Below are 14,220 nucleotides of genomic sequence, written 5' to 3'. Positions count from 1 at the left end.
GGTCTTAGAATAAAACATAACCCACAACTGTTAGGTTATGGGGTTTTGTTTTCAGTTGAGGATGGCAAACAGGATAGGGAGTGAGGGGCTTAGGAGGGCTACTTCAGATGGGAGGGGGTGTCTGGGAGGGCTAATGCTAAAGCAACATCTGGTTGTATATGTACATGATGAGGTGCTGTGCACTTAGCTGCTCAGTTGTATCTGACTGTGTGGTCCCATGGACCATACCCCACCAGCTCCTCTCTCCATGGAATTTTCCGTGCAAGAATATTGGGGCAGGTTGCCATTTCATACTCCATGGGATCTTCCCAACCCAGGGATTGAACCCTCATCTCTTGTGACTCCTGCATCAGCAGGTGGCTTCTTTACCACTAGCACCGTATGGGAAGCCCCTTGTAATGGTGATATGTATCAAGATATGTATACATATGTACATATGTATGCATGTGTAGACACATATGGTGGTGCGTGGTTGAGGCCAGAAAAAAGGGGTCATTTCTCAAGCCTGTAGGATATTCAAATTGCTTCACCAATCACCTGGTGGATAACGGTGCCCTCTTACTTTTAAACTCAAACAGGAGAGTGAATAATCGGCTGAGAAGTAAGAGGTGACTTTTTTAGTTTGATATTTCTCTTTCCTGTCACAAATGCCTCTCTGAGTAAGCTAGTCCACCTTGTTCTTTGCAAAGAAGAATTTAAAGCCCACAGAACAAAAATCCTAAAGGGACAGCATGTTCAAGAGGCTCACTCAGTGGTGCACCTCCTCTAACAACAACGGTTGCTTCAGAGGAAGAGACCATTACTGGGCTCATTGCTATTACCACGCAGTGTGAGACAAAAATGGTTTAGAAGCCAGGCATTAGGTGGGATATCAAGAGACAGAAGCAAAGATGAACAAAATAGTCATTGCATTTTCCATGGCAGGTTGTCAAATACTGTCTCATAATATTTGACTGTATGAGTTTCAAAATCTGAAATGCTCAGTCAGATTTTGTTTTCAAAACCCAATAGCTAGGGGCTTCCCTGGTGGTCGAGTGATTAAGAATCCACCATGTAATGCAGGGGAAACGGGTTCAATTCCTGGTCTGGGAAGATCCCACATGCCACAGAGCAACTAAGCCCGGCGCAACACAACTACTGAGCCTGTGCTCTCAAGCCCAAGGACCGCAATGAGAGAAGCTACCGCAATAAGAAGTCCTGCGCCACAGCTGGAGAGAGCCCCTGCCCACTGCAACTAGAGAAAAGCCCGTGCAGCAACAAAGACTCAGAGCAGCCAAAAGCAATAATAAAAAAATGATTAAAAAACAAAACCCAACAGCTAAATACTGACGATGCAGTTTTGCTCTCTGGCAGGGCTGACTTCTGGCTTCCTAGGGTCAAGGTTACGGGGCCATCACCGCATACTATCTTTTTTTTTTTTAATATGTGAATGTTTAGTGGTTTATTTATAATTATCCAAAACAACCAATGTCCCTCAGATGTAAACAAGCTTATATTTATTAAAAAGGAACAGATTACTGATACATGCAAAACAGATCATCTCAAAGGCATCATGCTAAGTAAAGAAACCAGATTCAAAGGCTACATATGGTATCAATTCAGGTATGTGACACTGCTAAAAATCGAAACGGGGAAAGAATACAGGTCAGTAGTTATCAAGAATAAGAGGTAGAGAAGAGTGATTGACCACACAGGGACGTGGGGAATTTGGGAGGGGGAAAGGTGATGGGAATATTCTATACCATGATTGTGGTAAATAAACTGTTTTTTGGTAAACTTTATCAAAACTTGCGAAATGCTTTTTACAGGGTAAATTTTAGGTTAAGGACCTCAATGAAAAAAGCAGTAAGAACTTTAAAATATTCTGCTAACTTTTCTATTATTGCTTACTTGAAATATTAACATGCTCTTTGTTGTCACTGAGCACTCAAGGCTTGGCGATCCATGGACCTGCTGAAGGTTGTCCAAGGTATATGACAAATTCACTAATCTCACTTATTTCTATTAACAGCAGGACTATGCAGCATAACCTGTTTAGAAAAGAAACCCATATGATCCTTTCCAAGTTTGCCATTGGATCAGAGGTCAATGACCTCTCAGAAGCCATGTGGCAATTTCCAAAGTTTTTTCTAAATCACTATCACCTGAGCAAGCAATGCAACTTCAACTGTGATTTTAACTAGTCTAGGAAGTTACTGTGGAACAGCAACATTAGTAAATATCTACAATCTGAGAAGACTTATAGGATGCGCGTGTTAACAGTGAAGACGCAAAAGCCCCAAACACAAAGATTCTAAGTCAGTAGATTTAGAATAAAAATGGAATCAACCTTTCTACTAAAGTAACATGAAAAGTAATTCTTAGGTAGGTAGTACACGACTTTAGTGACTTAGCAGCAGCAGTGTAAGAATCATACTTAGAAAAAATAGATTAGACAATTTTTGATACATAGACTTGTTCTAAAAGGACAGTTTTCAAAACTTTGTCATCCACTGAGATTATAGTTGTATGTACGTGCATGCTCAGTCAATTTAGTCACATCCAACTCTGTGACACTATGGACTGTTGCCTACCAGGATCCTCTGTCCATGGGATTCTCCAGGCAAGAATACCGGAATGGGTTGCCATGCCCTCCTCCAGGGGATCTTCCTGACTCAGGGATTGAACCCTTGTCTACTGTGTTGCAGGTAGATTCTTTACTGCTGAGCCACTGGGGAAGCCCAGTTGTATGTACAGCTGACTCTTAAAACCTGGGGGTTAACAGTTCCAAACCTCCCTCAAGGTGGAAAATCCATGTATAATTTATAGTCAGCCCAGATACATGCACTTCTGCATCTGCAGATTCCAGCAACCACTGATCTGTATTACTGTAGTATTTACTACTGAAAAAATGCCCATATAAGTGAACCCTCACCATTCAAACTTCTGTTATTCAAGGGTCGAATGCATGTGGATGGTTTCTTTCAGCCATTTAATATTACACAAAGGGTTTAAGATGGCCCAGCTAATTCATATGGGAGAAATCCTCTGATCACATAGGAAACAACTGAAAGATGTCCAAAAGAATATAATCTACCAAAAACTGTAAAGAAAAGTAAAAAATTTCCGAAAACTGTAATCTAAAAACAAACAGCTTAACATAAAATACAATGGTAATAATGATAAGAACCACACTCAACAATTTATATCTGAGTGCTATACTCTGAAAATTACTCCATCATCACCACCAAAGCTAACAAAATCATTAAACATTTTGGCCAGATCACTGGGACATGAAAAAGTAGTCACTGCTAGAGTCAGAGAGTCTACAGCCATGGTAGTCAGCCATACTAGATTCGGTGCTTGTTAGGTTTTTTTTTTTTTTTTGCTTCTTTTTTAAGTTTTATTGCCATTTTTAATTGAGATAAAACTCAAATAACATAAAAGCTACCATTTTTAAATGCGCAATTCAGTAGGTTTTAAAAATATTCAAAATGTTGCGCAACTATTACCACTAATTCCACCACTAATCATCCCCAAAAGAAACCCTTACTCAGTACTCATTTCCCATTCCCTTCTTCCTACAGCCCTTGGTAACCACTAATCTACTCTTGTCTCTATTCAGTGCCTGCTTGTCTAGGAAATGTTTTAATGTTCCATTCAGAATCCTGAAACACCGTTTTGAGATAGTATAACCCATATACTCATACACATTTCAGCTGTGTATCATTTGTACACTCTATCAACCTGCGCCCGCCTCTTGACAAGGTCTCAATTTCTCCCGTTACTCCTATGCCTTTGCAGCATTACTGTGAGTGGCTGAAGGAATTCCATTAAATAGATACTGCACGAAGGAAGCATCTAACTCATCTGCTAGTTTGGGGATTTATATCTGAATATTGAGTTTTTTTAAAAGTCTAGCAACTGGGTCTCTGTATTTCAAAAAACAATTTCAAAATGAAGCTACTCCTATTAGACTGTTGTGGGGTTTTTTGGTTTTTGTTTTTTACCATTTGCATGTTTGGAAGCCAGGCACAGAGGCTGAGAAAAGCTGAGAATTCATCTTTATCACACTGCGTGTCTGGAGCAAGCCTAAACTTTTTTTTTCATAAGGAATTACATTTGCTCCTTAAAGAACTTCCCAGAGATTCGATGTTAAAAGCCCCGTGGTAGCTGTGTTAAGCATTACAGCCACATGCAGATGAGCATCAAAGGCACATTAAGTTTATCTGGCATCGCTTGGAACCAAGCATTGCCTTACTTGCTCACAGCCAGTCTCAAAGCCATAAAACCTTATTTCACAAAAATGTAACATTAACACCCCAGTTAAACTTGCTTCTGATTTCTAACATGGAGGTGGGGAAAAAAAAAGAACTTTTCTATGATTTTGGCTTAGGAAGTAACTGCATAGGAATTTGCATTTGTATGAAAGAGACTGAAACTCAGCTTCAGAATCATCCAGGATTTCATTCTCTTATTTTATTTTATTAAGAAAGCAGAGACTCTCCCAATAAATCCTCCTCCCCTCTTCTGGCACACTTAAAACCCAGTTCTGAGCTCCACTGACCACATCACGTTGACCTTTGGTATTGAGTACCAAGGGAGGAAAAGAGTAGGTGTGTGGGTGGAGAGAAAGAGAACAGAGGGGAACACGGGTCGAGGAGTGAGGGGACAACCCAAATGTGGGGCCACCACATGAGCAAGCCCTCTGCTCCACATTAGAAAGCAACAAAAGACGGCATAGAACCAGAACCAGAAGGCGGTCAGAGGCGCCCCGGCCTCACCGGAGACACAGCAATCCAAACCCAGCATCTGCGCTGCTCCCCAGACACCACCTCCCACGAGCTCCCTGGACTCGGGCTTGCATTTCAGGACTCCATGATTTAGTTTCTGTTTGAGCATTTGGACAATAATCATTTTACTACAAAAGGTAAATGTCTTGTAAACTAATGGGAAACATATTGCTTGGCAAAGTTTATAATGTCAGGATTTATGGCTCTAATGCCTAGGGTCTCTCTGACCTCGAAGATAACATAGTGAAACAGTAATGTGCTCTAAATGACTCAGTGTGATTTTTTATTAGTTCTCGTAATCACCCCCTATTAATTTGTATGCACATAATAAGCACTCACCTTCACAGTCTGTCCGGCTTCGGGGCCATCCTGGAAACAGGAAAACAAAGAAAAAAAAAGAGGTGAGAACAGATAGATGGTATCTCCTGCTTATTCAGAAATAGCACCCATTAATAATTTAGATCCAATTTCATTGTGTGTTAATTTATAGTTTCCTCAAGGGGACCATGAGCTTCAAATGTGTAGAACCTGACAGTTCTCCATTTCTGTCTGAGAGTAAGTGAGAAGTTATGTATAAAAATGATACAAATTATCCAGTGAGCCAACCCCCTTCCTACTTTTCATGCTCTTTGCTTTTGGCTATGGCTTTAATTCCATTAATGGAAGACTGGAAATGTTTGGGGAGGTGAAGTATCATACCTTTTGGTTATCTTTAAACCAGATGTAGTTTAATTAATGTCTGATGACTTTAAGTCTCAATTTAGGAAATCTGCTATAAACATAATCCATTGAGCAAGAATATGGGCTCTCACGTGGCAACAGCAGGGAAAGTGGGCCCTTCCTAGCTGTTCTGACCTTGAGAGAAAAGGTGGAAGTGTTACTCTAGCTGGACTCGTTCCCTATTCTGGGTTCTCCCCTGGGATTTCTGAAGCTATTTCGACAAAACTATTTGTTGAAATAGTTGAAAATAAGCAAACAAATCCAGTCATTAGCCATGACATAAAGCAAAAGTAAGTGCTCATCTGGTTTGGAATAGCAGAACAAGCATTGTTTTTAAAATCAGAAATTTCAAAGTTAAACTAGAACTCCGCAAATTTAGGAAAGTCTTTTGACTCCTAGGACCCAGACTACCTGGGTGAGAATTTGTGCCTGGCTGTAGCCAAGATGAAGCACACCTGTGTCATCAGGGGTTTTCAGACGTGTTGGTTCTCAATCCATTAGTGGATCCTAAAGTCAACCTGATGGGTTGTGATCTGCACTCCAGACAAACTACAGACAAAAGAAATCATGTAAGAGGGAAACAACAAAAGAAAAACAAAACTACTGTGTTGGCCAAAAAGTTTGTTTGGACTTTTTCTTTTTTATGACATCTTAAAGAAAACCCTTAACGGACTTTTTTGGCCAACCCAGTACCAGGCTGCATGCATGCTCAGTTGCTCAGTCATGTCTGACTCTTTGCGACCCCATGGACTGTAGCCTGCCAACCTCCTCTGTCCATAGAATTCTCCAGGCAAGAATACTGGAGTGGGGTAGCCGTTCCCTTCTCCAGGGGATTTTCCTGACCCAGGAATCGAACCCAAATCTCCTGCATCTACTGTACTGGCAGGTGGATTCTTTATCACTGAGTCACCTGGGAAGCCAATATTACACTGCACAAAACGGGGAAACATTGTCACGGGAGAGAGTTCAATGTGAAAAGGATGAAAACTAATTTCTGAGCTCTCTGTATACTCACCTGCATGGAAAACGTGAGCGAGGTGCCCTGGAAATGCTTCTCTACCACCGAGCCGACTCTCTGTGCTGCCTGAAACAAGTCAGCCACTTCTTCGGGACTCATGTCTCGGAAGCGCTCCACTGGCCGGAGGGGACACACGAGGACATCTGCAGTGAGGTCTGTTAAGGTACATTCTGCTTGCTTTAGGGAACGTTTTCGCCAAGAAGTTTATACCCATAGCACTGAATCAGGCCCAGGGCCTAAACTCACAAAGGCTAAGGGATAAAAGAACAAATATTTACCAACCACTGAACTCCAAGGAGTTCAAACAGAGCTGATGGCTAATTATACTCTGAAGGAGAAGCTGTGGTGCCCTGAGAAAGTTCTTTTAAGAGAAAAAGACATCAGTGTTCAAAAAGGCTTAAGTGCTGGCTGAAGTAATTATGCCACGAGGCACGATCTATTCTGGACCGTTATCTCCTGAACTCTATTCTGAAGCTCAGTCTTCTCATGGAGCCAAAGGCTCTGGGTTGGAAAAGCAACTGGAATATTTATTTGGTTTTTCTATGAAGAGCATCATGGTTAAGACTTTAATATCAAAATCTCTCTAGAAAAACAGCTCATGAAAAGATAATAGCAGTTTTCTTTTTTAAAGGAGTGTAGACATTCTGAAAATGTACAGCCAACTTCATTTATAACAAGCAGATGTGCCTCATGGTTAAGCAATTTAGGTTGTCTGTGCAACTGAAACCATCTTAATGTATTCTATTAGTCAGACTAGTCAACATATTTACATTATTGGTCTGAACAAACAAGAGTCTAGAGAAAAAGGATACATGTTTGATCATTTGTGGGTAGCAAATAAATATTCAATGTCACATCATCGATAACATTTCACTTCCTTTTTGTATTTGAACTCATCATATATGTATGGGCATACACGTAGAGACATGTACACATCCATATGTATACACACACAAGCTACACTGAATTTCTTATTTATTTATCAGGTACCAGCAGGAGAAAAAAAGCTAATGTTCTTTTCTGTGTCTTTCGTTGTTCTTGTTTAAAAAAAAAAGCATGCTTCTGCCTTGAGCCAAGGAGCTAAGGGGCATAATAAAACCACAAGTTTGCAATTGCCAGTCTCACCAGAATATCAAGCAGTTTAGCTCCCCAAACTATTGGTAGGACTCAGGGCCCAGGGGGAAATGCACTGAGCTCAGCTGGGCGGGCTTGATTTCCATAAGACAAGGGGGAAAAAGAAAAAGAGAAAACTGATTACTTTTGCTCATAACCAGGAAATTCATGTCAATGGTAAACTAGGAAAAGGAGTATTTGTTTAATCTCAGTTCATTTTTCAAGAGAGGAGAAGGGAGGCCTTTACCCACAGGGCATCTGATACTTAAAAAGATAATTATCCTTCTTTGCAGGGCTGCTTTATTATCATGGGTCAATGAACCGTTTAGAAATGAAGAATTTCCTTTCATTTCCTTTTAGCAGATTGCCAGCCTCCACTCCCACTGAGTTGCTTTTTTTTTTTGGTCGTTGTTAAAAGAGACCTTTCCCAGTCTTCCTCCTCTCTGCTTTAATTTACACCCTCCCTTAGGCTCTGACTTCACCAAACCACAGCAAGATGACAACTTTGCAAGCTTCCAACAACATCCATAATTACTGTGGTTGGCAGTGTCTGTACACAGCAACTAGGTGGGGAAGGGAATGATATTTTATTTAAACAACTGCTGACTGTGAAAACGGGTGGAATGAATCTGGCAATCTTTGTGTCTAATGTAACTTTAGTAATATGAATAACATCTAAAATGTTTTTCATTTTCAATGTCATAAAAATCGCAATACCTGTTCATTTTGCTTGTCTGGTGCTAAAGGCTTAGCTTAACCTAATGTTTAATGACTCCAGCTGTTTATGAAACTGAACCAAAATGGCTGAATTGAGGTATTTTATCTTGTGTATACCTAACTGCAGGGTGATACATCCCATTCATTTATCATTTTAACTGAATATTAGTAATACAACATGTCACAAAACAGATAAACAGACTTAACACATTCTCATTTAGGTAAACATTTTTCACCAACCCATTTAGGCAACATTGTCCTGACGTAATATTCCTGGCAACCCAACCCTTTAATAAAAAGTCATCTTATCTGCACATAACACACACACACACACATGCTGCTGCTGCTGCTAAGTCGCTTCAGTCATGTCCGACTCTGTGCGACCCCATAGACGGCAGCACACACACACACATATCTTGATGCAAAAAAAAAAGTGAAATGGAGATTACTGTCAAATGTGCTTACTTCAGCTGGTGGTCACACGTATGAGCACTTCTTTGTTCTGCTGGGACTCTGAGGATGGCCACACGGGCATCTACACCTAGAAATGACCCACACACGTGGGCTCCACGTCACTCTACAGGGAGGCAGCGGGGCCTGGCGTTACACAGTGGGGGTCGGCAGCCCCTGGGTGCAGTGTGAGTAGTTGACCTGGCCAGCAGCAGAGTTGCTCAGCAACACACTTCCTGGGGTCATTCCAGGCACTACTTGGGCATCAGAAAGTCAGGATCAATTATCTTTTCTCAGTTCCTCTACAGCCAGAGCAGAGCCCGAGTCTCACCCTCAGATAGGCCGCATCGTGAGTGAGGCTTACCCACGGCCCCAGTCTCTTTTTCCTCACCACTCTCCTGTAGACTGTGTTGTCGCTGTTTAGTTGCTAAATCATGTCTGATTCTTTGAAACTCCATGGACTGTAGCCCGCCAGGCTCCTCCATCCTTGGGATTCTCCAGGCAAGAACACTGGAGTCGGTTGCCATTTCCGCCTCCAGGGGATCTTCCGCACCTAGAGATCGAACAGCATGCCCTGTCTTGGCAGGCGGATGCTTTTCCACTGAGTCACCTGCGAAGCCCATGTATACTAACCATCTGCGGTATTCGCTTTCTTTCTGTTCTTCAAACAGACTAAGCTCCTTCCTAGATTTGGGGGAGGTTTGTTCCAGTTATTTGTTCTGACTGGATCAATTCCCCCTGATCTTCCTATGGCTGCTTCTAATTCAGATCCTAATCTGAATGCCAGTCTCTCAAAAGAGCATTTAACTGCTAGGGTGTTTATCCGCTACCTATCATCACTCTCCCTTTCCCCTGTTGTAATCTTTCCATAGCCCTCGCCACCAGCTGGCACTTTTGTTGCTTCATTACCAAGTATCCAGATGAGAATGGAAGCGCCACACAAGCGAAGCATGTGTCTCGTTTACTGCTAATTTACCACCACCCACAACAACAGGGATACTTCCTACGTCTTGCTGGAACGAGCAAATAAACAGCAAACCAGGTCTTTGCATCAGACACTCCTGAGTACTAAGATCCTGATCAAACGGTGATGACGTCCAGTTACCTTACAATCATCTACACGAGACTGGGATAGACTGCAATGTATGTTTTCTAGTCAAAGCACGGTTAGAATTAATGTTGGATGAGAGCTAGAGAAATGTCAACTCATTTTTAATGTAAACTAAATTTTCATGTGAGCCCAAAGGGAAATAAAATTATAAAGGTAAAATCCTTTAAAAAAAAAAAAAACTCATTTATACCTGGAAAATAGTAGTTCCTACCTAGAATACTCGGGGTCTCAGACAAACTTTATCTATTAAAGCCCATACAGAAATAAAGGCCCAGCATGTTCAAACATTTTTAAAAAATGAATGAATAAATAAAATTAACTCACAACTCTCATATTAAAAAGAACAAAATAGCATACTACCCTAAGACAGTGTTCCTAGAGAAACAACTCAGAGAAAGCAAATTAATCTTGAAGAAGAGCAGACAGCTCTCGAAATTCTGCTGCCACTGTTTATATGCCAATTGGTTTAAGGTAATATCACAGATGCAACATAATTTAATTTGAAGACTCTTAGGCCTTGTTAGTGGGCAAATCCCATATTACTCATAGGCTACAAGAGCACCCTTTCTCCTGGGTCCTCTTGGTGCATAATTAACACCTCTGAAGAGACTATTCTGCCAACATGCATGATAACCCTCCAAGAAGGTAACCTACTCTGTTGAATTTAATATATTTATCCAGCACTCATCATGTCTGAAAGGCTGTGAAAGAGATTATCAAACAGGATCTAGCCTCACCCAATAATCTAAAGTATAGACATTAATTTAGTAATAACTGTTTTTTTTTTTTAAAGAAGAGAAGATCAACAATCATGATTTAGTTCCTGTGGTAGACCAAGGGATTTCTCACAGCTGAAGAAAGTCAACAAAGGCATTTAAGTTCAGATGAGATTTACAGTGGACTTCACAAATAGGAGTGAACCAACCAGAGGGTTGGCTGGCAACCCATTCATCCATCCATCCATCCTACGTCTATAGCCTGCTTTCAGTCTGGGGTTTGTGTGAAGATGTAGGATGCCAAGATGAATGCAACAGAGTAACTGACTTTGAAGAGTTCACTCTCTATTATCCCAAACTGTCATGTAGCATTAACAATCTGTTATGACACAGAGAAAGTGAGGTGTTAGTTGCTCAGTCATATCAGATTCTTTGTGACACCATCGACTGCAGCCTGCCAGGCTCCTCTGTGGGATTCTCCAGGCAAAAATACTGGGCTGGGTAGCCATTCCCTCCTCCAGGGGATATTCCTGACTCAGGGATCGAACCTGGGTCTCCTGCACTGCAGGCGGATTCTTTACCATCAGAGCCACCAGGGAAGACCATGATGCAGTGAAGTGAAAGTTGCTCAGTTGTGTCTGATTCTTTGAGACTCAATGGACTATACAGTCCACGGAATTTTCTAGGCCAGGATACTGGAGTGGGTAGCCTTTTCCTTCTCCAGGGGATCTTCCCAACCCAGGGGTCAAACCCAGGTCTCCCACATTGCAGGTGGATTCTTTACCAGCTAAGTCACAAGGGAAGCCCCATGATGCAGAATGAGTGCTATTGATAGAAATCAGTACTGACTGTTGTGGGAGCACAGAGGAGGCAGATCTAACTGACTAAGGGTCTTAGATCAACTTTTCAGTATGGTCCTACATTTCCACCTTCTAAAATCAGAAGGTATTTCTCCAAATTTGAACCAGAATATTTTGTCCTTGAAAATGGCCTAGAAACGGACGCATCAAAGTTGCCGGGCATTCTGCCTTTGGCCAAAATCACTGTTTGCCTTATATGTGTACTCTCTCTCTCATTGACTTCTTCTTTCCAACAAATCAGTGAAGTACTATTATAATTCCTATTTTTCAGATGAGGAAATTACAGCTTATAGAAAATAAGAAATATGTGCAAGAGAGCACATTCCAGATGAGACTAAAAGTAGAATTCAACTCAAGTCCATCTGAGTCCAAAGTCCATGTTATCAAGTATAGCTTTGTGATGTTATACTTTTTATAGGTTTCATGACTCAGTCTCTGTGAGTCCTCTTATTAAAAGCATGCCCTCCATTGCCAGAGTCCTTCTGTTCATGGAAGAGATTCATGCTTTTCCTGAAATACAAATACACTGTGCAAAACTGCCAAGGGCCAGAGAAAAACTCAGCTTCAAATGAAGAAAGGAGACATATAACCCTACAGTGGAAGGGGGCTCAGTGCTGGGCAGAGGAAGCCCTGAGAATGCCCTTGTTCTACCAAGGAACTGTGAACAACGGGATCAAGAATAAGAGACCTATCTCATATCAGCAGGAGCAAGCCAGAGGGTTACAGAGCCTGTGTTTTCGCCCTTTTCCATCTTTGAGCTTCAGTTTCTTCAAGGTATCTTGGGCTCCCTTGGGCTGACAGATCGGAGGAAGATTAGATATTACAGTCAATGTCAATGAGTCAGGCTGTCAGATGAACTGAAAATCCCATTGCTTGTTAGACAGTCTAATTATTGGGAGCCATTGACTTTCTCATAGCCATCATCTGTATCACCAAGGACTACCAAAAACTGGATAATGCCTTTTCTTTCCCTCTTCCTCTCCGCTCTCACCACCAGTCCAGAAGTGACTGTCTCTGTCCTTTTGGATAAACATGTAGGGAGTTTTTGTCACATTAAAGTGAGGTGGCAACATTCCAGGCCCTGTGCTGAACTCTTACTGACACACAGCCAATTCAGAATACTCAAAATTCAGGAAAGAGATCAAGTGAAATGTCTAAAGATATTTATCCACCAATAAAACACGAGAATCCCTCCCATGCTACATGTCCTTTTGCAAAGTGACTTTACTGCTCCTCTCACCAAGAGTTGGAGTCTATTTCCCTTCCTGTTGAGTTTGGGCCGGCCTTTGGCTTGCTTTGATCAGTGGAAGGTGATGAGAGTGTCACTGTGTGACTTCCCAAAGTCAGGCCTTTACAGTCCTTGCAACTTCTAGGGTTTTTGTTGTTGTTATTCTTTTGGAAACCTGAGACCAATATGCTATTAAAAAATCCCAGCTAGGCTTCTGCAGAAAAATCACTAAGTCATGTCCCACTCTTTGTGACCCCATGGACTGTAGCCCACCAGGGTCCTCTGTCCATGGGATTTTCCAGGCAAGAATACTGGAGTGGGGTGCCATTTCCTCCTCCAGGGGATCTTCCCGACATAGGGATTGAATCCGCATCTCCTGCATTGGCAGTTGGGTTCTTTATCACCGAGCTGCCAAGGAAGCCCCACCTCTGAGCAGTCAACCACCCACTGGAGTGTGCTTGTCACAGGAGGCCCATATATTCTCTCTGGGGCTTCCCATACCACCTCATGAACCAAAAAGAAAAAAAAAAAACTGCAACCGTCTGCTCGAGCTGAAAACAAAATGAGATGCTGTAAAACTGAGAACCATCCCAACTACAGCAAATGATCGTTATTGTTGCTGCATTTCTGTTTAAAAAAATTTTGATAAGTTTGGAATTTGCTCATCAAGGATAATAATTGATGATTTAAAAATAATCTTATGAGCATTTCCATGACGAATATGAACTATTTAAATATAGAGTCGTGACAGAGAAATGGAAATGTACTGATTCTGATGATTAATTAAGACAAGCAGAATATTATTCTCAAAGCTGCTCAGGCTTGCTCCCATTTATTTTTCCATATCTGATCTATTCTAGGGATTCAGAATAGAAAAGTCACTAAAATAAATCAAACCATCAAAATATTACTGATTCTGATGAAGCTGATTAGCATGTGCATGTATGAATATGGAGTAAGTCAGCATCAAATAATATGATGAAGAATTAAAAAGAAAAGAATCAGTCATTCTTCTGAACTAATTTTAAAAAATCTGTATTCATCTCTACGAAGATCAGTATGTCGTTTAATGACAAACAAGGAACATTCCAGCTTGTACTGCAGACTTCCGCAGACCCTGTAAAATGAAGTATTTGCTCTAACAAATAATCCTAGTCCTTGCAAATATTTAAAATAATTCTTAATTCACTTCAAAAAACAACACCAGGATGACCATGAAGTATTTTTAAGAAAGATTCAATTAATTTGAGTTAAGTAGCACAGTTGAGAAGCACAGTTGCAGAGTTTTGAATCAAAGTAGGTGGCATCTCAAAAGTCATCTCCTACTCACAATGTAGGCACTTCTGTGACATTTTTTAAATAAGAAAGGTAGAAATATTACCCCCAAAATTAACTAATATAATTCTAAAGAAGCATATTGACAGTTTGGGCCATACCTTTCTTTACTGGATATTAACATATCCACTGCAGTAACTCAAAGAAGACTTCATGGAATATTCATCAACCATAAATATA

General features: G+C 41.1%; 1 protein-coding gene across 1 annotated transcript in view; it reads right to left on the bottom strand.

The window, feature by feature from the left end:
• The window catches only part of FHIT (fragile histidine triad), an 851,602-nt gene that overhangs the window by 295,382 nt on the left and 542,000 nt on the right, over positions 1-14,220 (bottom strand). Inside the window, exons 3-4 of the mRNA XM_010851542.1 lie at positions 6,508-6,653; positions 5,112-5,141 (exon numbers count right to left, since the gene is read on the bottom strand). Of these exons, the coding sequence (XP_010849844.1) occupies positions 5,112-5,141; positions 6,508-6,653 (176 nt within the window). The remainder of the gene's footprint in view (positions 1-5,111; positions 5,142-6,507; positions 6,654-14,220) is intronic.

This window comes from Bison bison, unplaced genomic scaffold (assembly GCF_000754665.1).
Source record: "Bison bison bison isolate TAMUID 2011002044 unplaced genomic scaffold, Bison_UMD1.0 scf7180017864304, whole genome shotgun sequence".
Taxonomy (NCBI): domain Eukaryota; kingdom Metazoa; phylum Chordata; class Mammalia; order Artiodactyla; family Bovidae; genus Bison; species Bison bison.
Note: the sequence above shows the minus strand (reverse complement) of the source record. Positions and strands in the feature narration are given on the sequence as shown.